Source organism: Muntiacus reevesi, chromosome 1 (genome assembly GCF_963930625.1).
Source record: "Muntiacus reevesi chromosome 1, mMunRee1.1, whole genome shotgun sequence".
NCBI classification, from domain to species: Eukaryota; Metazoa; Chordata; class Mammalia; order Artiodactyla; family Cervidae; genus Muntiacus; species Muntiacus reevesi.
Window position 1 is genome coordinate 216669536 of NC_089249.1, and position 27484 is coordinate 216697019.

The window sequence follows — 27484 nt, forward strand, 5'->3', positions numbered from 1 at the left end:
GAATGCTTTGTAGTGAGTTTGTGGAAGTCACCAGAGAATGCTAACATGGACAGCTGACTCCACACCTATGGTGTGCACAGGCCTCCTCTTTTTAAAAAAATGCATATTCCCAGGCTCTGCCCCTCAGCAGTTTGGGTCAGTTGGCCTGGGGCCCCCCGGACCCCACTCTGAGAGCCATGGTCTACCTTATGCTGATACTTGGATGTGTGCACCCAGCCCTCCCAAGACGGGAAAGGGGAACACTTAGGGTCCTCAAAGACCTGAGCTTTGGCACCCAGTGGTCTGATGAACTTCTCCTTTACTAGCTGCAAGCATGCCTACGGTATGTTAAAGCAGGTGGAGGAGGTCAGCAGCCACTTAACCCGACGGTCACCCTGTGGCCCTGTATGTGCAGGGACTGCCCTTCCCCACCGCCAGAAGTGGGAGGAGGCTGGGAGTGATGTCCCCAAGGGTTGGCACGTGTCAGGCCAAACATCGCCCATCTGGACTGCAGAGTCAACATATGGCATTGGCAAGAGGTTCACATCTGCTGGGGGAAATGACTGTCTTCCAACAACTGGATGACCGAGAGCCCAGGACAGCAGGGTGATCAAGACCAAGGCACTTCAGCGCCCTTTCCTCTCAACTGGAGCTCAGAAGGAGAGCACCAGGAGATGGTGAGGAGCGGTGATGGGGGTGTGTGCATGGTCCAATTATCCACTGCTGCATAAAAAGTCACCCTGAAACTTGGTGATGTAAAATAGCAATCCCTTTTTGTTGTTGTAATAATTTGTTTATTCATTCACTTACTGATGGACGTTCAGAATATTTCTTTTTCTTTTGGCTGTACCACATGGCAAGCACAGGATCTTAATTCCCCTACCAAGGATTGAACCCATGGCCCCCTGCAGTAGAAGTATAGAGTTCTAACCACTGGGCCACCAGGTAAGTCCCAGCAATCCCTTTAGGACTCTGTGGTTCAGGGATACGGAAGTAACAAAGGAATTGCTCCACATCCAGGCCATGACATCTGGTGCTTCTGCTGGAGGACCTGACCAGCTGATGCAGGAGCCTGGATGGCTTCTTCCCTCATATGTCAGCACCCGGAGGCCAAGGAACGGGACCGGCTGGGACCGGAGGCCTGCTTCCATAGTGGCTCAGGGTTCCCAGGGCCAGTGTCCCAGGCAAGCGGGTGAAGCTGCCTGGCCTTTAAGGCTGGCCTCAGAAGTCACAGCACCTCACCTCTGCCACATTTCGCTAACGGAAGCAAACAGAAACCCACGAGATGCAAGGAGGCGGGAGACAGAGTGTGAACCCTGCCTCTTGAGTGGAGAAACAAGAAAGAAATTCGGGCAGTGCTGTAAAACAAACACAGCAGGTCATCAGATGAGTCCATGATAAACGATAGTAACAGAAGAAAACTTCCCAGAGTTAAACAAAGACACAAGTGTCAAACTGAAAGAAGATCCCTAGTGCCAAGGAGGAGAAAAAAAGCAAAAAGATTCAGACCCAGACACATCCTGGCCATGTTTCAAACCATCAAACAGAACTACTCCTAAAAACTTCTGGAAAGAAGAATCAGAGAGGAGCAAGAATCAGAAGATGACATCAGACTTATAGCTGACCACACTAAACACAAGTATAAGATCAAAATAAACCTGTTTTCAGACAGAGAATTCAGAATGATAACTTCCCATGAACCGACTCTAAGAGAGTATCTAATAGGCATATGCCACAAAACAAAATGCAAAAGGACCTGGAACACAAGAATTGGAGATCATAGAGACCAGGAAGGCAAGTCAGTGCATATTTTTAAAATAGCCATTTATAACCAAAATCCCAAGCAATTTCTGTTGGTTTCCTGTTCTGTCCCTCCTCGAGAATGGCGGTTTAATGCTGAGTACTTAAGATTAGTACCACAGGACACTGAGGGGATCCCGGTTCAGGCACTGAGATTTCTGGAGTGCTCAGCCAAGCAGTGGTGTCTGAGTGTATCAACTGAGACTGGGAGCGTCTGCCTCAAGCCACCCAGTTTATTATGAATCGCTGTCTCCTCCACAAGGCTTCAAGCAAGGCAGAGCAGGGTTTGCCCACTCCCCTCCTAACATCTCCTCTCCACGAGATCCACTCCCTCCCACATTCTCAATGACAAGTGAAGTTTCTACTAAATTTACCAACTTAGCCATTTAACATCGTTCCTCCTTCTACATATTAGATTCTCCTTCTGATCACACTTGCATGAGTTAGAATTAATTTCAATCATGAGTAAAAGGAAACTACATACGCATGCAAGTTTGACTTCTCTCCCTGTGAATGCCCTCTGCAGCAGTGGCGGGTCCAGGGACCCTGGTGGGCCACCCTCCAAGCAGCCGCGTGCCCAGCAGCCTGCTGTCTGCGGGTTAGTCATCGTCTCTAAGCCACAAGCCCACATTTTTATACTGTTGTGTGGTGCTGTGTCTGGAACTCTGTAAACTATGCTTGCCACGCTCCTTAGCCAGTCAGCCTCCTGCTGGGTTCTGCTCTTGGGAAGTCCTGGATGGAGACTGGAAGAGAAGACCTGAGCCCCAACCAAAGGGCACCCCAATTTCTTCATGCCTCTTTGAGGATACAAAGATCCTCCACTGACAAGAAGAGATACACAAATGAAGACTTCTGTACACTCATCAGACAACCAACAATTAAGCACTTTAACATCAAATGCTGAGAAGCGGCAGTGGGATGGTAGCCAATATGGGTATGGAATGGATGTGACCCCTTTTGGAGAGCACCCTGACCTGTAATAAAACTGAAACTCATGTGGGTTACAACAGTAGCTCCTGTACACTTGTGCGTGAAGACTGCTCACGAATTGGGCAGAGCAGAGCTCTAAGGGCAAAATCTGGTAACTGCCTAAATGTCCAGCGGTGCAGAATGGGACTGGAGCCTGCTCGGCCACATCTTGAGCAACACGTAGTCCAAAGGCTCACAAACAACGCTGAATTTTAAACACTGAGGAAGGGAATTCCCTGGTGGTCCGGGAGTCAGGACTCCACGCTTTCACTGCCACAGGCCAGGGTTCAACCCCTGATCAGGGAATGAGGATCCTACAAAACCAAGTGGTGAGGCCAAAAATAAACAAATAGACATTGAGGAATACATCTGTGTACCATTTATAATTTTTAAAATGCAAAATAATACTATGTACTGAGGGATACATACTTCCATGGTAAAATTTTTTAGAAACATGTAAAAAGTCAGAACCAGCAGTGGTCACATCTAAGGGGAGGGCACAGGTTTAGGCCAGAGGATGAAGAGGTATGCAAACATTTTGAAATGTTTTTCTCACACTGCATAACAGGTCCAGGGGTATGCATTTATATATAACTTTCAGATGATCAAATAACTCAATTTTTAAACACACTTGGCAAAAACATCATGATGACTACAGCATCATGATCCCACGGGTATGAAAAGACAGATTAAGAACATATATCTAACCATCTAATTTTCTGAGGAAGCACCCCTGAGTGTGAATTTTGAGAGGAATATAAACAAGACCCTGACAGTCAAGCAAAGACCAACACCATCACTTTACGCTCTGCCTTCAAATCAGTGACCTGACACCTGCTGCTTCTCAAGCCTGGACTCTCATCAGAACCGCCCGGGAGGGGGAGGGAGTGCTTTTAAAACTGCCCTTGGGCTTCCCTGCTGGCTTGGTGGCAAAGAATCCACCTGCCAATGCAGGATTCATGGGTTCAATCCCTGGTCCAGGAGGAGCCCACACGCCACAGAGTGGCGGAGCCCATGCACAACTACTTACCTGTGCTCTAGAGCCCAGGAGCTGCAACTCCTGAAGCCCGTGCTCCGCAACAAGAGAAGCCTGAGCACTGCAACTGGAGAGCAGCCCCCACTCTGTAACTAGAGAAGAGCCTGCAGCAATGAAGACCCAGCACCACCAAAAATAAAATACATAAAATTATTAAAATATACATGTATATTTAAAAAACAAAACCGAAAAAGCCTGCCCTTGCCCAGGCCCCACCTTCTTACACCAGAGCTGGAGAAGAAGGCAGGCTCACTTTCCTTTTCTAGGTGACTTTAACATGCGGTCAAGGGTGAGAATTATAGGGTACCAGATGCCAACTTGCCTACTTCAGGAATTCAGGGGACACCGAGTACGGCGAGTGGGCTGCAGATGGTATGTCTGCTGCGGGCATGGAGGGGCGTCCAGACTCCAGGCCTCGGCTGTGCATGTCAGTGTGATCATGGCGCTCCCCTCCACGAGGGAAATGCTCAATGAGGCTCCGCCTCAGTGAGCTCTCCCTACAGATTTCCTGCATCCATAAGGGCATGGAGTGAAGGGAGTTAACTCATGTCAACTGCTTAGAACCAAACCCTTGGGCACACAGTGCGCACTCCATGTTAGCTACTTTTCGAGTAAAGAAACCATTTTGAGGTAAGTGCTTAATAAAATGTTTAAGTAAGGAGGAGCCATGTTTACTCTTATGGCTTCATGAGCAAGCTCCCAAACCCATATGACAGAAACACAGCTCAGACCTCTCAGAGTCAAGCGTGTGAACAATCTCTCGACACCTAAGCCATACACGCAGGAAACATCGAGAGGGACAGCAGATGGTTAAGGGTAGACCAACAAAGAGCTCTGGGAGTGAGCCTGAAAGACTGAGAAAATAAGTTCTCACTCTTCACCTCATCTACTTTTACATTACCTATTCTACAATGAAAGTCTGATAACGTCAATTACAAAAAGCCTGCCCACAACTGAAGCAAGGGTTTGCGCTTGCTCTAAGATGGAGGTTCAATTGCTTCTGTGTCCTGGTGCCGCATTGATGCTAAAAAAATCCATGTGGTTCTTTAGCCAAGATGTCTGAGGAAACCGACTCCAGACCAGCCGACAGAGGAGGAGGTTGAGATGTCTGCCTTTCAGGAAGCAATTACCCAGTTGATGTTACTGAGCAGCAATAATTACCACTCGAATAGAGAGCTCTGAGGGAGCTTTTTTCTAAATCATCAGATGCTCTGGACAAAATTATGATGTGAAAGATTGACAGACACCAGTAAACTAAAATGTGGGAAAGAGCTGCACATTAATCTCATTCCAGATGAGTAAAATCGAACCCTCACGGCCATGAACACCAAAATGGGGACAACTAAGGATGCACTGATCGATAACCCTGGTGCTTCCCCAAGTCTGGGACCAAGGCACTCATGGAGGCTTTGCAGGCTGCTACAGAGCTCTCTGTGACAGAAGAGTTTGGTGCTGGGTTTTACTCTACCTATTTGGCTACTGAAAGTGGCCATTATCACCACTATAGCCTTCTGTAGGAGATCATCCAGTTAGGACCAACAGAGGCAAACCTACAGGCTGAAGAACAAAGGCTATTCCGTATCTGAAAGACCTAACCAAGTCCTGGGAGGAAAGAATAAAGGAGATTGTGAAGAAACATTCTCAATTTATCGGATGTCCCATGACTCTCCTTGTGGAGAAGGAACATTATGAGGAAGTCAGTGGTGGCTGAAATGTTTAACAGTGAGTGGGAAGGTGCTTGGCTGGAAGGGGACCCGTCCCGTGGCAGGCGGGGGTCAGGCGAGACTGGATGCAGCAGCCAGCTGCACTGGGAGTGAGCCTCAGAGGCTGCCCCATGTGGCACTTACCACTGTGGGCTTTCTTCACGTCGTAAACCACCTTTGACCAGCCATGACACCAATGGGAACCCCACTGCTGACCCACAAGCCCTTGGGTGGGAAGTCACCCCCTCCGTGTGGGAACCACATCCTCCCCTCAGTGGGTGCTTTCACAGAGGCCCCGGGTGTGTGGAGAGAGCACAGGCCCCACCCCATGTTGCCAGCGGCTGTGTCACCGGGCAAGTTTTGCTTGACCTCCAACAACTGATTCCCCAACTGGGAAATGGAGAACACCGCACCTGACTCCTGGGGCCGGGCCACGCCTGAGGGGATGAGGCTTGAAGCTGGAAAGCACCGGAAGTCATTCGAAGAAAGGAAAAGCAGACCTCTTAGGGCAGCCACACAACTGAGGTTGGTTATTTCACTTTATTTAGCAAACCACCAAACTGCTCCTCCAGCCTCACCCGAGGGTCTGCCTTGGGAAGAAGCTTGGAGCGTGAAGACCCAGGCTCCCCAGCTGGCCTCCTCTTCTGCCACACATACCACACAGCACAGAACAAGATCACTGCTTGTGTCCTCAGGCGCCCACCCCAGTGTGGCCTGGGGGGCCCTCCAGTGTTCACAGCCACCTGCCAGGCTCTCGGCCCAGCAGCAGGCACAGACCCCCTGCTCCTGAGAGGCCTGCACAGGGCCGGGGCCTCTGCCCTCAGCTGTGGGCATGGAAAACCCTTATTCCCCAGCCCTGCAGCCTTACTCCCCATTGGGCAAGAAGCAAAATATATGAAAATACTTTAATTATTTCTTTGAAATGGTTAAGAAATAAGGTCATCTTATTTTCCTTTTACAATCCTAGTAAAAAAAAAGTTCACATTAGCGCCAGGGCCCTTCCCCAAGCACGGGCTGGCTGCTCAGTAGAAACGCTTGTTCCGTTCCTGCCGCTTCTGAAACACCACGGCCCCCACCACGGCACACACGATGATGCCCAGGAGCGCGCAGAGCAGCAGCAGAAACACCCGCCACCCCGTCAGGGGTCCGCTGCGGAAGTTCCCCGTTGGGTCGTCCACATTGTCTGAGGGAGGAGAGAGGGGAAATGAGAGGCCGAATGGGCTCCCTGGAGACAGCGTGACAAGGCCCCCCACCCCACCCCCGAGGCAGCAGCTGTGGCCTGCTCGCACGGCTCCAGCGAGGGGCAGGAGTACGCACAGAGCGACAATCTCACTGGGACCAAGGTTCCCTGGGATCCAGGCTGAGGTGCCTTCTGCTGCAAGAAGCTGGTGAACACTGAACACCTGGGATCTCCCTGACAGCCTGAATCGGCCGAGGCGGGCCCAGGACCTGTTTTCCCAAGACCGCCCCCAGTCCAGTGCAGTGGTCTGAGGTCCCCAGCTGAAGAAACATGGCCCTGGCCACAGGCTGCCCTCCCTCACATGTGGACCCATTCGGTGCCTCCCGGGGATGCTCCCAGGGCCCTGACCCTCAACCTCCGTCCTTTCGCTTTGACCTTCTAGCCCAGTGGGCCCACTTGTCTGACAAGGAATCAACCCCTGCCAGGCCAGCTGCATAGGTTGCTGGGTGGGCTGGAGCAGATGTGTCCAAAAGCCTTGGCAGCAGGAAGCCTTCAACGGAAGGTTGCAAATCAGTGGTTTATGGCAGGGGTTGTTTGGCCCCCAAACATTTAAAAGCAACTTGAATCTTTAAAAAGTGAAATGTCACATAAAATTTTGGGTTCCAGTGGTACTCAATCTCCCGCTGGGCCGACACGCACGACTCTGGGGCTCCTAAAGCAGAGTTCGCAGCACACACACATACACAGGGCCTCACGCCCCATCCATCCTGAAAACCCTCTCTCTGTGAGGATGGAGTGGTGGCTGACGGCTACCCTGCAAAGGGCTCAGACCTGGAGGTTTGCCAAAACTCAAGTTTGCATCCCGCCATTTTACCTCTTTCTAGCTGAGGAAGCCTAAGGATCAGCTCCCCTAGCAGCTGTAGGACCTAGTGCAGGCTGTTCGCTGAGGCCCTGCACTGAGATATCAGCACGCCTGCACCAGCGAACAGTCCCTCTGGCTTCACTGGCCGTTATCCCAGCTCTGAGTGCAGGACGATGCAGATGCCAGGGGCTCACACACCTGTTCACGAGCACTAGCTGCTGACTCAAGGGCCGAGCTGGTCCAGGGAAGGGCAGATGGACGCCGAGCAGCTCCTAAGCCAGCCCAGGCCCCACTGGGAGGGGCTGTGCGAGCATACCTTTGGGCGACTTGAGGAAGTTGACGCTGGGCTCGATCTTGGTCCAGTCGATGCTCTCCTCGTCTGGTGTGTGCTCCACCATCAGCTGGAACAGCTTCATGGAGATGATGTCATGATTGTCTGCAATCATGACGAGAGTTAGCTTCTAAGGGGCACGGAGCCACTCTGGCGCACGTGGCTCAACCGTCTCCCGCCCCCCACCACACAGAGTGGCCAGGTCCCCTGCAGAGAACCCAGCAGCCTCCAGCAAGCAGTATTCCAAGGGCTGGAATACTCCAGAACTCAGCAATAAGAAACCTGGGAAGCAGCAGAGCAGAGAGGAAAAAGCACAGGTTTTACAATCAGCATCGCTGGGTCGGATCCTGGCTCTGCTACCCTCTTTGAGGCTCAGTCTCATTTGTAAATGGGGGTGGTAATCTCCATCTTGCGGTTACTGAGGCATGTAAACGAGAAAGCACACACAGGGCCAAAGGTATACTGCCTGGAGGTAGTATGTCCTTGAAAACAGAACTGGATAAAGACCCACACACTGCTGCATGGCTGGCTGAGAAGCCTGACCCTCCCAGGGGCAGGCAGCCGCCAGACGCTCTGTCATAGAGACCCTAGTGCTGACAGCTCAGCTGTGACAGTCACTGACTGTACCTGGGGAGATGTGAGGCAGGCCCCAGTCCACTAGTGTGGGCAGGAGAGGACCTCTGCCTGACACTGACAGTAACTGACAATCCCGTTTTGAGATGGAGAGGGTGAGGCTCAGAACTGAGATGAGGGTCGCAGGCAGCCTGCCACCAGCTATCAGCTCAGCTAACTGACTGGAATCTGAATAAAGGCCAGGAAAAGGGGGAAAGCGTAAAGAGCAAGGACCCTGCGGCCAGGTCAGGCAGAGACCAGTGTACCAGACACCCGGTGTGTGTAGCCCTGGAAGCCCAGGGACACGCAGAGACCCTGGAGTCAGACAGCAGGTCCCATTTGAGCTCTGTCACTTCCTGGGTGCCCGAACTTGATGTTCACCTCCCTCCAACTCCCAAATGCCCAATGGTCTCAGCTGTACAAAAGGGGAAAGAGACAGCGACCTACCTAAGAATAGCCATGAGACACCTGGCGGGAGGCTGGCATGCATGCCCCTCTGCCTAAGGGTCACACACTACCGCAGGCAAGGCCCCTCCATCGCCCTTCCCAGGGCCTCTCCAGACAGACTCAGAGAATAACCCCTGTCAGAGACCTGGCTCTGTTTCCAGAACTTTCTCATGACACCTGCTGAAACACTGTCAGATGGAATTCCAGGTAACCCAAGGAGGGCTTGTACCGGGTCCACAAAAGACACAAGACAGGCTGTGAGCTGGTAATTACTGCAGCTGGGTAACAGCAGTAAGGGGCTTATCACACCATCTTCCCTCTTGTGGGTATACAATTGGAATTTCCATATTAGAAACCTTAAAACAATAGACACTCCAGGAAGCAAATGGACCCAGACACTTCCATGGTGACAGGGACGCTCCTGGACAGTGGCTGGCTCATAGGCCCTGGAAACATCTATCCTGACAACAAACAAACCTCTGTCTGGTCTGCCACATTGTTCTCAGCTCTGGTCAACAAGAGCTGACCCCAGGTATGGTGCCTCCCGAGGGCCCTGAGAAGGGACCAGCGCCAAGGGCCACCAACAAGCGCCACCCAGGCCTGGTGGTCCCAAGAGGCCTGTACAGGCAGGGAGCACCCCAAAGCTTACAGCACTCACCGTGGGCCAAACAAGACAGAGCCCTGACTCCATGGAGCTCACAATTCAGTGAGGGGGACATGACAATGAAATGAATGACACAGTGGATACTAGGATGGTTAAATGCTATGAAGAAAAATAAAGCTAGAAAAGGCGACAGGAAGTGTGCAGGCAACTGGGGTCTGTGTGTGTGTGACTTTAAATGAGGGAATCAGGGATGGCCTCACTGGGAAAGAGATATCTGAGCAAGACCTGGAGAGACGCAGGCACAGAGGCCCAAGGCCGGAGGGCAGGGGTGGGTCTGGAGAGTGGCTAGGGGCAGTGTCAGCAGAGAGGACGGGGCAGAGGGAATGTGGTGGAAGGCAACAGGACCACTGCTGGGAGGGCAGCATCCTCAGCTCTGAGTGAGGTGGAAGGAGTAGCTCGGCTGTGGTGCTGGGATGAGGGGACACTCGGGAGGCTCCTGCAATTGTCCAAGCAAGAGAGGACGGTGGCCCAGACCTGCCTGCAGTAAAGGAAGGGAGAAGAGTGGTCTGCTGCAGGGTGAAAAGAAGACACAGCCAGCAGGACACGCCAACAAATGGGAGGTGGCAGGTGAGAGAAAAAGCAGAGGCCGGAATATCACCAAGGTGCTCTGACCCAGGTAACCACTAGAACAGAGGTTCGTTTGTCTCTGGCTGTGGGCGTGTGAAGGCTGAGAGGCCTGCTGGGCAAGTGGCTGGTGACGCGGGTCTGGAGAGGGACATGTGGGGGTCCATCGCTGGGTTCACCAGATTCAACCCCCCCCCAGCTCACAGGTGACAGAGAGGGAAGATGGCTGAAGGACTGCACACACACGGGAAGAGGGGGAAGAAAACCAAGCAGGTGTGGAACCAAATGAAGGCAGGTCGAGGAGGAAAGGGACCTGCCATGTCACAAGCTCCCAAAAGCAGGGAAGGTCAGACTGAGACTGGATGCCCTGCACTGCCCGCACACTCACCAGACAGGTCGCCAGTACCAGCAGAGGCTCCAAAGTAGTAGCCGGTGGGCAGGCGCACTCCCGTAATGTCAATGCAGTTCTTCCACTCATTCTTGTCCTCCAGGTCAGTCATCACCTGCGGCCAGCCAGGAGGTCAAGGGCGGCCCAGGGCCGGCCTGCCTGCCTTCCCAAGCCCCGCAGAGCCACCCCTCCTGCCTGCTCACCGTCAGGCGACCCCGGGAGTAGCGCACTGCCAGGAAGGTGTCGTGATCGCGGTTGCGGAAGTCAGCCGTGCAGCCCGCCAGCTCGGTCCAGCGGCCATCCTTGCTGTGGTCGTAGGACAGGGAGCCATTGTTGACCATCACGGAGATGTACGGGAACACGCGCTGAGACAAGACACCGGTCACTCCGAGGGCAGCCCAGCCAGTGGGAGGCCGCAGGGAACCCACCACCCTGATCCCTGGAGGCTGCTCCCATGCAGGGCCCAGGGACAAGTCCAGTCCTGCTCTGCAGGAGAGCAAGGGCCTACCTCTGTGGTCTCATCGTTGGGGTACGTGTCCAGGAAGATGGCTAAGCCATGGAAGTTGTCTTTGCTTCCAAACACAGGCCCTAGAATTAGAAGATGCTCCTGTGATGGGAGAAATTGGGAGTTGCCCGATGGGTACCTGAAGGACAGAGCAATGCCAGCGTGGATGGGGTCAAAAGAGGTTAGCCCACGGTCATGCTCCCAGGAAAAAGAAGGGCTCTCTAAGTGGGGTGGGGCGGGGGGTGGAAGGGTAGTCTCAGGCATGTGGCAGAAAGGACTCTAGTTTGAAGTCTGAACTGTGAAGGAACAGCACCTGTCTATGTGCTCTGAGGTGTCGGGGGCAAGAGGATACCTAATCTGTAAAAAACCAGGTGGTCATGCAGTAAGGACCATCCCTGAATCCAGGGGTCTGTCCAAGGCCAGAGAGCAAAGATTTTAGGCTTTGTGGGCCACAGATGGTCTCTGTCACAGTCTTCCTTGTTTTTTCCTTCTTAAAATGATAGGATGGTAAAACCCTCTTAGCTGGTGAAGACCAGGCCACACTGGGCACAGAGTTAACCATGGGGTCATCTTCTACAGGACGCTCCCTCCAGCTACTCCCCAGGCCCCATGTTTCCTCAAAGGGGAGCAGCAGCACCCTAACAGGAGTGCAGAGTGGAGGATTCCTGGCCACAGACAGCCCACCTGTGCCAGCACCACCCTACCTGGCACCAGGCGGTCCCGGGTGTACCACAAGGCAATGCCGTCTCCATGGAGATTTTTCTTTCCTGCGCCATGAACTTTGAAGTGAACGTGCATCTCCCAGTCCTTGAGGAAGCAAGGCTAGAGGGAGAGCAGAGAGGGCTGTCAGAGCTCCCCAGGCTTGCCTACTCACTAGGAGTGACCCAGCACAGACCCTAGAGCGAGTCAGGACACTCAGAACAGGGCCAGGCAGCAGGATCCCAAGTATCACTGGTGAAGAGATCCCCAAGCGTCTCAGGAGGGAGGGAGAGGGAGGCCACAGACTGTCCCAAGGCTGCTGAGGCCCAGACTCCACCCACCCTGGCCCCAGTCTTCTCCTGGGTTGGTTCTCACACCTTGACTCACTTTCCTTTATACCAGCCAAACCTGTTAGCCTTGTTTCTTCTCCATCCCTACTGTTCCTGTCCCCCAGAATCTTGTGGAAGGATTACTATCCCTATTTGAGTCACATATTTTATAAAAAGAAAACATATTCAGAGTCGAAATAACTTCTCCACAGTAGGTAAGTGGATGTCCTGACTCACGCCCAGGACTGTCTGACTCGGAAACTTCTGCTGTTGCCTACAGCTGCCATGGCCTTCAGGCCTGTAACACAAGCTGCACCAACTCCTTTCTGGCTTTCCATCCCCACTGTGTTCCCTCAAACGGAGGGACCCACACCCAGGTCTGGCAGACTCGAAGCCCTGGACTCTCAGCAGGCATGCCACCTGCCTCTTGCGGTCTCAGCCCAGCCTGAGGGTGGTTATGCCGGTATCGGGCCTGGGGGCTGGAAGGGCAGCTCTGGGGCCTCTGGGCTACTATGATGTGAGGGAAGGAAGTACTTCCCAGCAGTCAGCAAGGCGCAAAGCTGGGCCCACAGCAAGGACACCAGCCTGGCTTTGCCTACCAGGAAGCTGCTCATGAAAACTATGGTATTGACACTCTAACAAGAATCTGCTTAGAGAAAGTCTGCAGATGGGTGTGTGAAAAAGTAATTAAACAAAGGCCCAGCTGAAAAGCAAAGACAAGATATTGCTGACTTATCAGATTGGCAAGGCTTAAAGAGATAATGAGCAGCAATGCAGACAAGAATGAAGAGAAACGGCCTAAATCCAGAGGACAGCGGATGCTCCCATTTTCTTGGGAGCAATCTGGCTGTTGCAGCTTTTTAACAAAATGAGGGAGATCCATAAGCTCTTACAAGTCAAGATCAAGATGTCAAAGATACTAAGAGGAAAGATAAGCTGAAAACAGTATCAGCGCAATGTGCCCACTTAAAAAAAATATATATATATTAGTCTCTGTGCAGAGAAAGAAGGAAATGAAAGAAATATGACTAACATTAATGAAAGCTAACTCTGGGAGGGGAATGTTTACTTCTACATTTCAATCTTCTATACTGAACATATTACTTCTGTAATCATAAAAAACTCAAATAAAAAATAAAAAACCCTATGTCCCATCGTGGCTTGTGCATCACTGATTCACCAGGCACTGTTCTGGGCCTGGGCACCAGGAGCTCAGGTGAGAAGACTCGGCCCTTGAGAATACAGGGTTAGCAGGCACCTGCACGACAGTCTGACATAGTGTGAAGTCAGCCTTCCCAGGTTCTGACAGTTCACTGGCTCTGGGAGACCCTGCAGATTCTGGATTTGGGCAACTGTGAGGTGATAAAAAGCAGGTCTCCATGACAGATGTGCAAGGAATCTGAGTCCAAGACCTGCTGAGGGGGTTGGAATAACTAGTAAATCAGTCTTGCTTTGGATAGAGGTGACAAAAATCACAAATGAAAAGTAAGAACAAATGAGAAAGAGCTCCCAGGGGCTGCAGTTCAGCTATGAGTTCTCACAGTCCCTGAAATTAGACTAAACAGACCCACTCAGACCTCATACTTTTAACAAAACATTGTACAAACACAGTATCTGGGACACAACCAAAAATACCAGGCACATGAAGAGACAAGATAAGAACAAAACACAGAGAAAGGCAAAGAGGGAGAGAGAACAACGACCGCCATCATCATCCCAGGGACCCTTAAAAGTAACCAGAAGGAATAAAAAGATTAACCTCAAAGGAGCTATAATTAGCCTGATACTAGAATTTTCAACAGAAACACTAGGAGTAATAAGACAATAGGCTGATATATTTGGAGTTGAAGGAAAATAACAATCAACATAGGATTCTATACTTAGCACATGTATCCTTCAAGAATGAAGGTGCTCTTTGGCCTTGGACCTAATTTTCGGCAATAGAGCTAAACACACAAAGAATATTCAGTAAATGTGGGATCTGCTATTTCCCTCAGGAAAATGGTGAAGAGAATGGAAAGCAGCCAGCACAAGTACACTTGCTCCTGTGACAAAATCAAGATTAAGAGACAAGCTGTGGGGATCTGCCACTGCAGTTCCTTCATGAGAACAGTAGCTGGCGGTGCCTGAACCAACATCGCCACTTCTGCTGTCACAGGAAGGTCAGGTCTCAGATGAAGGAACTGCAGGACCAGCAGAAGCACCACCACTGCTAGCCTATAATAAATAGACCAACTTATGTAATCCCCTTTAAAAACAAAAAAAAGAAGGTGAAATTAAGACATCTTCTGACAAAAACACTAAGACTATCTTTCATTCTTCAGGGAGAAATGTGATCCAGATCCAGACATGAAGTCAAAGATTCAAGAAGGAATGAAGACCAATGACTAGATTAAGTATGAGACTAAAAATACAAATAAATATTTAGCTGTATAAAACAATAATGTTTTGTGTGATTTAAAACAGAAAGATTAATAACAACAAGGTAAAAGAAGTTAAAGCATCCTAAAAGCCTATCATCATCCTCGAAGGAGTTAAAAGTACACCTTATCAGTACTCTTTGGTAAAACATGATCTGTGTTTAAACTCCAAAGTAATCACCAAAATCTTGGAAAATAAGCACAGAACTTTCAAGCTAACAGAAGAATAAAAGTGGAATAAAAACTAACCAACTCAAAAGAAGCCAAGACCAGAGAGAAAAGTGAACAGAGGACAGCCAATAAAAACAGAAAGTAAAAAGTAAGATGGTAGATTAAATCCAAATGTATCAATGACTTTACAAAATGTAGATAGACTAAATGCTGGTGAGGGTACCCAGGATCTCCCTGTATTCTTTTCTTTTTTAAAAATGAAACATAGTTGACATACAATATCAGTTTCAGGTGTACCACATAGAGATTTGATGGTTACATACATTACAAATTGATCACCACAAGTCTAGTAATATCCCGTCACCATAGAGTTACTGTAAGACTATTATTATTGCAATATTATTGACCACATTTCCTATGCTATACATTACATTCCCATGATTTAATTTTACAACTGGAATTCTGTACTTCTTAATCTCTTTATTTTTTCTTACAACTACATGTGAACCTACAATTATCTCAAAAAAAAGTTTAATCTTAAAAAATAAATAATAGATCAAAGATTTAAACTAAAGAGCCAAAAGTATAAAACTCTTAGAAGAAAACAGGGGAAACACTAGATTTAGCAATAATTTCCTGGATATGCCACCATAGCACAAACAAAACTGAACTTAATCGAAATTAAAACCTTTCACATGTCAAAGAACATCAAGAGAATGATAAGACAGCCCACAGATTGAAAGAAAATATTTCCAAATCATATACTGATAATGTCCAGAATACAAAAAGAACTCCTAAAACTCAACAACAAAAAACAACCCAAAACCAGACAAAGGATTTAGACAGACATGTTTTTCAAAGAAGATAATAATTTGTATATGAAAAGCATATAAAAGATGCTCAACATCATTAATCATTAGAGAAATGTAAATCAAAACCAGATACCACTTCATACTCGTTTGGATGACTATTATAAAAAAAAATGGAAAATACAAAATTATAAAGATATGGAGAAACTGGAACCCTAGTGCATTGCTGGTGGGACTGTAAAATGGTGTGGTTGCTGTGGAAAAGTGTGGTCGTCCTCAAAAAGTTTAACAAAGAGTTACCATATAACCAAGCAATTCCACTTCCTAGGTATTTATCAAGAACAGCGAAAGCAGACACTCCAGTAGCCACCTTTGTCCACCCATGTACACAGCAGCACAAGAGCCAAAAGGCGGAAACGACCCAGTGCCCGCCCACAGACGAATGGACGGACAAAGTGTGGTGCACACACACACAGACACACCAGGGTACTATTTAGCCATGAAAAGAATGAAATACTAATACATGCTACAACATGGATGCACTTTGCCTATATTATGCTAAGTGCAATAAGTCAGATACAAATATTCTATGATTCCATTTATGTGAGGTACCTAGAAGAGTCAAATTCAAAACCAGAAAGTAGAATAGTGGCTACCAGGGCTTCAGAGAGGCAGAAAACAGGGAGTTAGTGTTTAAGGAGTAGTTTCAGCTTCCAATGATTAAAAAGTTCTGGAGATGGATGGTGGTGATAGCTGCACAACAAAATGAATGTACTTAATGCCACTAAACTGTACACTTAAAGATGGTTAAAATGGTCAATTTTATGTCATGTATATTTTACCACAATAAAAAATTTGAGAAATTTTAAAATTTTCTTTTTCATGTAGATACATATTTATAGTAATTGAAACTCATCTTTTGTTGGTAGACATTACACTTTAAAAAATTTTACTGTAGACTGATTCACAATATTGTGTTAATTTCTGCTATACAGGAAAGCAACTCAGTTATACACACATAGTCGTTTTCACATTTTCGTATTTTCCATTACGGATTATCACAGGATGCTGAATATAGTTCCCTGTGCTATACAGTAGGGGGGGGTTGTTGTTTATTCATCCTATATGAATAGTTTGTGTCTGCTAATCCCAAACTTCCAGTCCTTCCCTCCCCAACTCCCTGACAACTTGGCAACCACAAGCCTGTTCTCCATGTCTGTGAGTCTGTTTTGTATATATGTTCGTGTCATGTTTTAGATTCCACATAAGTGATATCATAAGATACCTGTCTTTCGCTAACTTCACTTAGCATGGTAATCTCTAGGTCCATCCATGCATGCATGCTAAGTCACTTCATTCGTGTCTAACTCTGTGCAACCCTATGGCTTCTCTGTCCATGGGATTCTACAGACAAGAATACTGGAGTAGGTTGCCGTGCCCTCCTCCAGGGGATCTTCCTGACCCAGGGATCAAACCCGCATCTCTTATGTTTACCTGCACCAGCAGGTAGGTTCTTTACCACTAGTGCCACCTGAGAAACCCCCTCAGTCCATCCATGTTGCTGCAAGTGGCACTGTTCTTTTTTGTGGCTGAGTACTATTCCGTTTGTGTGTATATGTGTTCACACACACAGACACACACACACATCTTGCCCCATTCATCTGCTGACAGACATTTAGGCTGTTTCCATGTCTTGGCTATTGTAAACAGTGCTTTAATGAACATAGGAATGCATGTATCTTTTCAAATTAAGAGTTCTAAGTATATGTCCTAGAGTGGGACTGCTGGATCATATGACAACTCTATTTTTAGTTTTCTGAGGGCTCTCCACACTGGCTGTTCCAATTAACATTCCCATCAACAGTGTAACAGGGCTCCTTTTTTCCACACCCCTTCCAGCACTTATAGTTGGTAGATTTTTTAATGATGGCCATTCTGACCAGTGTGAGGTGGAACCTCACTCAAGTTTTGATTTGCATTTCTCTAATAACTGGCTTCTCGGGTGGCTCAGTGGTAAAGAATTTACCTGCCAACGCAGAAGATGTGGATCTGCGCAGGGAAGATCCCCTGGAGAAAGAAATGGCAACCCATTCCAGTATTTTTGCCTGGAAAATCCCATAGACAGAGGAGCCTGAGGGCTACAGTTCATGGGATCACAAAGAATCTGACTTCACTTGCAACTGAGTATACACACAGGCATTGGCCATCTGTATATCTTCTTTGGAGAAATGTCTGTTTAGGTCTTCTGCCCATTTTTTAATTTTTTTAAAAATTATTATTGAATTGAATGAGCTGTTTGAATATTTTGGAAATTAAACCCCTGTTGGTCTCATCATTTGTAAATATTTTCTCTCAATCTGGGCTTCCCTGGTAGCTTAGTTGGTAAAGAATCCGCCTGCAATGCAGGAGACTCCAGTTCGATTCCTGAGTCAGAAAGATCTGCTAGAGAAGGAATAGGCTACCCATTTTAGTATTCCTGGGCTTCCCTGGTGGCTCAGACGGTAAAGAATCCGCCTGCAATGCAGGAGATCCCTGGGTTCGATCCCTGGGTTGGGAAGATCCGCTAGAGAAGGGAAAGGCTACCCACTCCAGTATTCTGGCCTGGAGAATTCCATGGATTACAGTCCAAGGGGTCGCAGAGTTGGACATGACTGAGCCATTTTCACTTTCTCCCAATCCATAGGTATCTTTTCATTTTGCTTATGGCTTTCTTTACAAAAGTTTCTAAGTTTGATTAGGACCCATTTGTTTATTTTTCCTTTTTATTTCTATTGCCTTGGGAGACTGACCTAAGGAAACACTGTACAATTTATGTTAGAAATGTTTTATCGATGTTCTCTTCTAGGAGTTTTACGATGTCATGTCTTATATATAAGTCTTTAAGCCATCTTGAGTTTATTTTTGTGTGTGGTGTGAGCATGTGTTCTAACTTCACTGATTTACATGAGGCTGTCCAACTTTTCCAACACCACTTGCTGAAGAGATTGTCTTTTTCCCATTGTATACTCTTACATCCTGTGTGGTGACCATTTACACTTTTAAAAACTGTCTCAATGCCATTAAGTATCATGCAGAAGAGAATGGTTTGAAAAATTAAACTGTTTAAAAATAAAAAACAATAAAAGGTTAAATGGGGACTTCCCTGGTAGTCCAGTGGCTAAGGCTCCAGGCTCCCAATGCAGGGGCCTGGGTTCAATCTCTGGTCAGGCAACTAGTCAGCATCTGCCTCAACTAAGATTCGCATGCCACAACTAAAGATCCACATGCTGCAACTAAGGACCAAAGATCCCTCATGTTGCAGCTAAGTCTAGGCAAAGACCAATAAATAAACTTCTTTTTAAGAAAGGTTAAATGGCAAATTGTTATGTTACTGTGTTTTATCATAATAAAAATAAATGGATAACCACCCAAAAGCCTGATTATATGTTATTTACAAGAGACAACTCTAAAAGAGGCAGGGAAAAGAAAAGGACAAAAAAAGACAGCACATGCAAATGCTAAGCAAAAGCAAGCTTGTGCAGCTGTGCTGATAACAAAGTTTAGAAGAGGACTCTTCTCCATGACAAAGGACTCCATTTACCAGGAAAATGTTGGTCTCAAAATACAGGAAGTGGAAACTGACAGACTCTAAAGATGAAGGCAAATACACACACAGACATTTTAATACACCTCTTCTAATAACTGATAAAAACAAGCAAAATGTCAGAAAGATATAGAAATTTGAGCCCAGTCAGCAAACAGACCTAAAGATCTAAATGGCACACTTCACTCAACCAGCAAAGAATCTACGTCTTTAGCAAGCACACATGAATGTGTCCCCCAAACCGTGACCACTTGAAGGACCATCTGCAAGTCTCAACAGATGTCCAAGGATTAAAATCACAGAATCCATTTCTTGACCATGAAGAAATTAAACTAGATATCAATAATAACAACTTAAAAAATAAAGACAACTAGAAAAGCACTTATATATTTGAAAAAAATGTAAAAATGTAACTTACATACACAAGAGTCAGCCCAGAAGCCAGTATTTCAAATGGCCTCTTTGATGCCCAGGAGTTTCTGTGCCCTGGAACAAGGCACTGAGATAAGACCCCAAGCAAGCAGGAGGTGTGCCTCTGAGAAGGGCCACTGTGCACCAGAGGATGGGAAAGGAAGACCTCCCCTCCCGTCCCCAGCATGCCTGCAGGGGGATCAGTTCTAGGAAAGAGCACACACACACAGAATTTGAGGACCTAGAAACTGATACCTCCAAGACTATCCAAGCATTGGAAAGTCTCCCCATACTACAGGTAAGACTGCAGATCATCAGAAAGAATACTGTGATAAAGACAGTACAAAGGTTTTTAAGCAGATGAGGTATGGGCTGGAACTAATGTAAAGCTGCTTTGGGGGGCAGAACATGACATGGTCATGGCCCTCCATCCCAGCTAAGCCATGTGGGGAGCTGAGAAATCTTAATGCCCTGGCCCTCCCCCAGGCCAACTGAATCAGAATCAATCACTTGGCAGTCATGAACCATTTTACAGCTAGGTGGTTTCTATGTCTTGGCTTGCAACAAAGTGAAAGGCAGAGCTAATCTAAGAGTCAGCTGATACATCATTAACATTTTTTTCCATTAAAATTTCTGATGAAAGATCACTACATTTGGGGTTTATAAATCAAAGGAGTTCAAAATATTGAATGACCCCTGCTATAACAAAACTCCTTGAATCTCCATCTACTACTTAAGCAAACATAAATTTTCAGCATTCACGTGAACAAAAAGCAGAAGTCATGCTTAAGCTTCTCATTCTGACAATGACATTCAATCAAATGGGAACAGGGAGATGACAGCTCAATGAGATGCAATTCAAAAAGTGTTTACTCGGTGTAATAATTACTCAAAAATTGTGTAATGTGTAAGGCATTTCTTTCAAACAATTGTATACCAGTGGTAACTATAATAATCCCAAAGAAAATATTAAAACTTAATTTCAAGGTCCCAACAAAGTTAAAAAGCTTAAATTATTACACTTATTCACAGAAGAACATGATAGGCTAATCAATAAGATTTTCAAGCATTACACACACTGCATTAGGACAAAATTCTGTGTGGGATATGAAATGAAAATATAAGTTCAATTTTAAAAAATGACATACAATTTGGGCTTATTAATAAGTGTTTAAAGAGCTTCCCCGGTGGCTCAGCTCCTGCCTGCAATCCTGGAGCCATGGGTTGGATCAGGAAGATCCCCTGGAGGAGGGCGTGGCAACCCACTCCAGTATTCTTGCCTGGAGAATCCCATGGATAGAGGAGCCTGGCAGGCTACAGACCATAGAGTTGCAAAGAGATGGGACACAACTGAAGTGACTTAGCACACGCACACAGTGTTTAAAAGAGTGGATCTCAAATTGCAATATTTAGATTCCACTCAACAGGAAGATAAGACAATTATATTCCAGACTGAAAATCTGACAATGGCAAGTGCAGAATTCTCACCCCTGTGACACTACCAACCACCAGTGACCTCCAATCATAATTAAGTTACTTGTGACTGAACCAATTTCTAGCAGTTTCGGCACAATTTGCACCTCACTTAAAAAAAAAAAAAAAAGAATGTACGCTATGCTGAACTCACTTCCTTGAAAAATATCATTCTTAGAAGTTATCCAAAGACTATACTTTCAGGGATCATTTAGATATAGTTCGTTACTAGAAGTTCTCCAAGGAGAGAGCAGCACGGAGGCACATACACCACACATACAAGTAGACAGCAGTGGGATTTGCTATATGACTCGGAGAACTCAAACTGGGGCTCTGTAGTCACCTGGGTTCACCCCTGGGTCGGGGAGACTCCCCTGGAGGACACAGCAACCCACCCCAGTATTCTTGCCTGGAGAATCCCCAGGGATAGAGGAGCCTGGGGCACTACAGTCCACGGGGTTCTCAAAGAGCTGGACACAACTGATCAACTAAGCACTGCACAATAACCTAGAGGGGTGGGAATGGGCTGGAGGGAGGAGGGAGATTCAAGAGGGAGGAGACACATATACACCTATGGTTAATTCATGCTGATGTGTGACAGAAATCAAAGCAATGTTGTAAAGCAATCATCAATCAATTAAAAAAAAATAAATTTTTTTAAAAAAACTAAAATAAAAGTTATCCAAAAGCATGGGAGCCCCCTGGCGGTCCAGTCATTGGGACACCGTGCTTCCCACCACAGGGGGCCCGGGTTGGGCAACTAAGACGCCACATGCCTCGCAGTGCAGCAAAAAAAAAAAGAAAAAAAAGTTATCCAAAAACAAATTGAGACCTAATGAAACTTAAATGCTTTTGCACAGCAAAGGAAACCATAAACAAAAAGACAATCCACAGAAGGGGAGAAAACATTTGCAAATGAAGCAACCCACAAAGGATTAATCCCCAAAATATACAAACAGCTCATTCAGTTCAGTATCAAAAAAACCAACCAATCAAAAAAAAAAAAAAGGGCAGAAGATCTAAACAGACATTTCTCCAAAGAAGACAGACAGATGGCCAAAAAGCACATTAAAAGATGCTCGGCATCGCTCATTATTAGAGACATACAAATCAGAACTTACTGGGGCTGAGTCCACGCTAATGCCAGTGTGGAGATGGCGCCATGGGCAAGGGGCAGAGGGGCAAGTTGGCCACCGCCACTGCTATCACCACCAAGGGTAGTCAAAGAGCCGTTCGGGGCAGGGGGCAGGTTAGGGAGGGAGGGGTGGGTATCATTTTTCTATCTTTTCTGGGTGCAGTGGCGGTGATGTTCCAGGTCCCCAGAGCGACGCTGGCTGCTGCCTACCTGGGGAGAGGAACGCCAGCTCCTGAGCAGGCCCCCTTGGGGGAGGAGGGACGACCACTGACCTGCCAGGAAACTGCCTCCACTGGCCCAGGTGTGGAACCTGAGAGCACAGCCACCACTAGTGTAGCTTCCGTGAGGGAGCAGATAACCCTGCATGCTGAAGAAAACTGGAACCCTATCATGATTTTTGCCCTGTAATTCCTTGATGGCCTCAGATGACTTCAAACTTTTCTTTTGGCAAAGAAGAGTGCTCTTAATGGATGTACGTATGGGAGAAAGCAAAAGGGGTTTTGGTTTCTTGGGAAAGAAGGAACCTCCTTCTGTTTAACTGCTACCTCTTTCGTGAAGCCACATCCACCCCAGCCTAAAGACAATAAGTCAACTCTCTCCTGAACTTCTTTAACACTTTATACCACTGCTCTGACTCTCATCATATGATCTTTGGGAGGATATAATAAAAAACTACCTAAGGATTAAAAAAAAAAAACTGCAATGAGGTATCATCACCTCACACCAGTTAGAATGGACATCACCAAAAAAATCTAAAAATAATAAATGCTGCAGAGGGTGTGGAGAAAAGGGAACCCTCCCATGCTGCTGGTGGGAATGTAAACTGGTATAGCCACTATGGAGAACAGCATGGAGATTCCTTAAAAAACTAAAAACAGAACTACAATATGATCCAGTAATCCAACTCCTGGAAATATCTGGAGAAAATCATAGTTCAAAAAGACACATGCACCCCAATGTTCATCACAGTGATATTTACAATAGCCAAGACACGGAAGCATCCTAAATGTCCAGCAGCAGAGAAATGGATAAAGAAAATGTACATATATACAGTGGAATATTACTCAACCATAAAAAGAATGAAATAATGCCATTTGCAGCAACATAAATGAACCTAGAGATCATTCTAAGTGAAGTAAGCCAGACATCAAAAGTCAAATATCATATGCTACCACTTCTATGTGAAATCTAAGAGAAAAAAAAAAAAAAAGATACAAATGAACTTATTTACAAAACAAACAGACTCACAGACTTGGAAAAGAAACTTTTGGTTACCAAAGGGAACAAGTAGTAGGGGGAGGGAAAAATTGGGAGTTGGGGTTTAATAAATACACACTACTATATATAAAACAGACAATCAACAAGGACCTACAATACAGCACAAGGAACTTTACTCAATATTCTGCAATAACCTATATGGGAAAAGAACCCGAAAACAAAATGGATATTTGTATAAATGAATCACTTTGCTGTATACTTGAAACTAACACAATACTGTAAATCAGCCATAATATAAAATGAAATTAGGGGCTTCCCTGGGGGTCCAGTGGCCAAGACTCTACGCTCCCAAGGCAGGGGGTTCAGGATCAATCGATCCCTGGTCAGGGAAGATTCTGCATACCGCAAGATCAAAGACCTCTGTACCGAAATGGAAGACCTGGCACAGCCAAACAAACATAAAATGAAAATTTTTAAAGTTATATGACAGAATAAAGTGAGAGAATGTGACTCCAGGGGAAACAGGGTAGTTATTGAAGTACTCTCTGAGTGGGTGGCACTCGAACTAAAACTTAACAAGTGAGGAGAAACCAAGCAAGCATGAAGAGCCAGGAGATGGTGTTCCAGACAGAAGCTACAAGTGCAAAGGTCCTGAGGCAAAACGGCAGCCAGAGAAGTTGGGAGAATATTAACCGAGAGGAGGACTGGAGATGCGAGGCACTGGGGGCCAGATCGTGCAGACGCAGTGCATGTTTATCCGTTCACAGGAGACCCCAGGCTCTGAGGATCAGAGTGAAAGCTAAGCAAGGATCCCCCAGGCAGGAAAGAGAGGAGGAGGAGAAGCCACACGCAGACGAGGCAACACAAGGATGGTGTGGGCTCTCAGAACTACATGGGGAGGTCATTCAGAGAGACCAAAGAGCGGGGTGATGGATAAAACTAGGACACTGGCCAACTGCTTAGGCCATGGAAAGGGTTGGGATCAGACAGGTTGAAGGGAGGAGTAGGTTCTGCCCCCAGTTATTCCCCTTGCACCCGTTCCTGACCTTCCTTGGTGTGGTGTCTGTGCAGCAGCAGATCTCGGCCACTGCTTATGTATGACATGCCTGCAACCCTTGAAGGTCCATAACCTCTGCAGCAAAGGTCACAGAAACTAAAACTGCCCATGAGTCCACTGATGGCCAGACCCTCAATCAAGCACTGAAAAAGAGGACGGATGTCTGCAAGATTTTTAATGGGTTCCTCCACCATCCAGGCTGCGGTCAAGTGTAGCAAGTGAATGGCTGGACTTGGAGATGAGACAGAACTTAAATGTTGTTTACAGCCATTTATTGTCTATGTTTGCTCTGCTTATGCAGAGTCACGAAAGCCATCTATATCAGTCTGAGAACTAAGTGCAATAAGGCACGTTAAAGTCAGTGCCCAACACACATAAAACACCCAATAAAGACCCCACTCCTTCCCTTTATCCCACTAATGGGAGGGTTCAGTTGAAGCAGCTCCACTATTTGCTGGCTATGTGACTTTGAGCAAGGCACTTTCAACTGAGTCTTAGCTTCTTCAGCCAGTGAAACGGAGATAACATCAGTTACTTTACATGACTTTTGAAGGAATAAAAAAACAGGTGCACAAAGTGTCAAGAACAGCTCCTGACATGTGGTAACTTCAACAGCCATCACCTGTTACTACTGGCAAGTACTAAGGCAAGGGACCAAGGGGGCGGGGGAGCAGGGGGGCCTTCAAATCAGGCTCAGGCCTGCTGAAGACTAACTGCAGTGGCTTACTTCATGGTCTGCCTCCCCTCTTAGGAACCACTCACCAGGTGGTTCCAGATAGAGCCCTCTTTGCTGCGCTCGTCAGGGGTCAGACGCACATACTGGCTCGTGAGCATCGTGCTTCCTTGGAAGTCCCAGAGGAGCGTGGAGCTGGAACCGATCCCTGCAGACAGAGACAAGGACAGACAGCTGCCTAAGAGGCCGGGCCAGGACTAGCTTTGCCGAGGCAGGGAACCCACAGGGCTGCCCTGATCAGAAGAAAGAGCATCCCTTCCCCAACTCCGTCCAGCCTCGACCTTACCCTAAACTCATTCCCGCAACAGGCCTCACCATGATAGGGCTTGATAAGCGAATGCTCCCGCTTGAGATGTTCACTGTTGCCGTCAGTTATATCCGCAGCCACCGGCCCCAGCAACAAGAGGAAAAGCAGAAGTATAGTGGGGCCTGGGCCGGGGCCGCGAAGCCCAGACCTCCCTGGGCACCGCCAGCCCCAGCCCCAGAGCCAAATCCAGCCTGCTACCGCCGCCGCCGCCATTCTCTGTCCCTCTCGGCCACTTCCGTCCTAGGACTTCCGCCTTCCGGGTGTTCCATCTAATAGCCTCCGGCCCGAAACCCACCAACCCTAGTGTCACCTGGGAACTCCCAGCAAAAGCAAAGGCTCGCTGCCGAGTGGACGACGGCTTTATTTGCTAAGCAGCCCCCTATCCTGGTCGAGTGCCTTGGCGACTGCGAGACACCTGTCAACCAGCCTCAGCAATGGGTTCTTAGGAGCGACAAGAGCAGCAACCAATCATGGAACAGCACGTTCGGTTTGCGGGCCAACGGGGAGCGGAAGGATGATTTGTGTAGGCCGGCTGCGCGGGGTCGTCTGTGAAGCGGGGCATGCTGGAACTTGTAGTTTTTATGGGCCCCTAGAACACTTGACCTCTGGCCACTGGTCAGCTCTGTGGGGTAATCTTTCCCAGTCAGAGGAGAGAGGAGTTCTAAATTGAAGGTGGAGGCCTGAATTCCAACTTCTGCGCCGTATAGATCTCAGGCGGGGCTTTTTCGTCTGTGGCTCCAAGCCTTTGCAAACTTAGAATTCTGTTATTTGGTGGCGTCCACTGCTCGTCAGGCCCAATTGGATTTCAGCAGAAGGAGGAGGCCCGAAGTCCCATCCCTGTGATGGCTGGGGCCCATTCATATCCAAATGATTGTAGCGGGTCCCCTCCGTGAAAGATCCAGCGATGCTGACTGGACCAAAGGTGGGAAACAGGTGGCCCACAGCTGAACAGAGCTCTTACTGGTGCTATTTCGGTAAATGGCTCAACTACTAATATTTTAAATCGAGATAAATCGTTATTTAAAACCCAAATTTCCAGCTTCTCAGGAAAAATCAGAAGACCCAACCACACTTGGGTCATGGGGATGCCCTGCTAAAAATGCCTTATTTTTCAAAGCTCCTGTCCACTCTGGCCACTAATTTACAGCACCTGCCTGGCCCCCTAGACACTTGAATTAATAACCCCTGTTATAGATCACAGGGTGGAATCGTTGGTTGCTTGCTCCTTTAAAAAGTTGGCCCCCTCTCTTTTAAATTGCTGTTCTCTGCCTCAACAGCACATCTTAAAAAAAAACAAAAACAAAAAAAAAACTGTTTGCCTGCTCCAGGTCTTAATTGCAGCACACAGGATCTTCAGTTTTTAGTGGTAGCATGTGGGAATTTTTTTAGTTGCAGCATGTGAACTCTTAGTTGGCAGGACCTAGTTCTCTGACCAGGGATGGATCCCAGACCCCTACATTAGGAGGACAGAGTCTTAGCCACTGGACCAATGTAGGAGATAGATGGGCTCCAGGTTAGACATTTACAACTGCATTACAATACAATTGCATTTCATAGGGCATGAAGAAGTGGGCTTCAGGCTGGATACTAACAACTGTTAGCACTTCTTGAGACAAGAGATAGGTGGACTCCAGTTAAGGCATTTACAACCAGCTTACTGTTTGCCCTCCAAAACGGAAGTAACAGCAGAAACAGGGTAAATAACCAGTGTTTTCCTCTTGTAAACACCTTAAGGTAACAGTCGTGGCAAGGACAAAGAGGAACAAAATCCTGTTTGAGTAAAGGATTGTAGGATCTCCGTTCCCCCCTCTTTTGGGACAAGGGAGATGTTACACCTGTGCAGAAAGACTGCTTGTGGGTCAAAAATCAGGGGATAATGCCAGGCCATAGTGCGTCTTGCTCCTGTCAGAAGTCTTCACCTAGAGATACATTTTGGCTGAAGGGTGCAAGCGCACCCAGGGGAGTATCCCAGAGTAGGCCAGGTGTGAAAAAAGAAACCAGATAATTGGCCTGAAGGAAGACAAAGACCTGGAAGAACTGCCCTATATAAATGGCTTAACTGCCTGTTTGTTGTGTTCCTCTTCACTAATGGGGACGCC

At 47.3% G+C, this 27484-nt stretch overlaps 1 protein-coding gene and 1 pseudogene across 1 annotated transcript; one reads left to right on the forward strand and one right to left on the reverse strand.

Moving 5' to 3' along the window:
* The first annotated feature begins 313 nt into the window (after positions 1-313).
* LOC136157263 (heat shock protein HSP 90-alpha A2-like) lies at positions 314-5495 on the forward strand (annotated as a pseudogene).
* Positions 5496-6008: 513 nt separating this feature from the next.
* On the reverse strand, positions 6009-25654 carry LMAN2 (lectin, mannose binding 2). Its single transcript, XM_065918270.1, has 8 exons — positions 25394-25654; positions 25108-25226; positions 11745-11862; positions 11044-11123; positions 10739-10900; positions 10536-10650; positions 7846-7965; positions 6009-6670 (listed from the first exon to the last, which is right to left on the reverse strand). The coding sequence occupies exons 1-8, from the start codon at positions 25596-25598 to the stop codon at positions 6510-6512; spliced, it is 1080 nt and encodes a 359-aa protein (XP_065774342.1). The 5' UTR covers positions 25599-25654; the 3' UTR covers positions 6009-6509.
* Positions 25655-27484: the final 1830 nt, after the last annotated feature.

What these genes read in the sequence shown, in the direction of transcription:
- LMAN2 (XM_065918270.1), bottom strand. Translation starts at nt 25,598, where the DNA reads ATGGCGGCGGCGGCGGTAGCAGGCTGGATTTGGCTCTGGGGCTGGGGC. An exon ending in CCAACGATGAGACCACAGAG is followed by an intron (nt 10,901 to 11,043) that starts GTAGGCCCTTGC and finishes GTCTTGTCTCAG; the next exon opens with CGCGTGTTCCCGTACATCTC. An exon ending in TGGTACTGGCGACCTGTCTG is followed by an intron (nt 7,966 to 10,535) that starts GTGAGTGTGCGG and finishes TCATGATTGCAG; the next exon opens with ACAATCATGACATCATCTCC.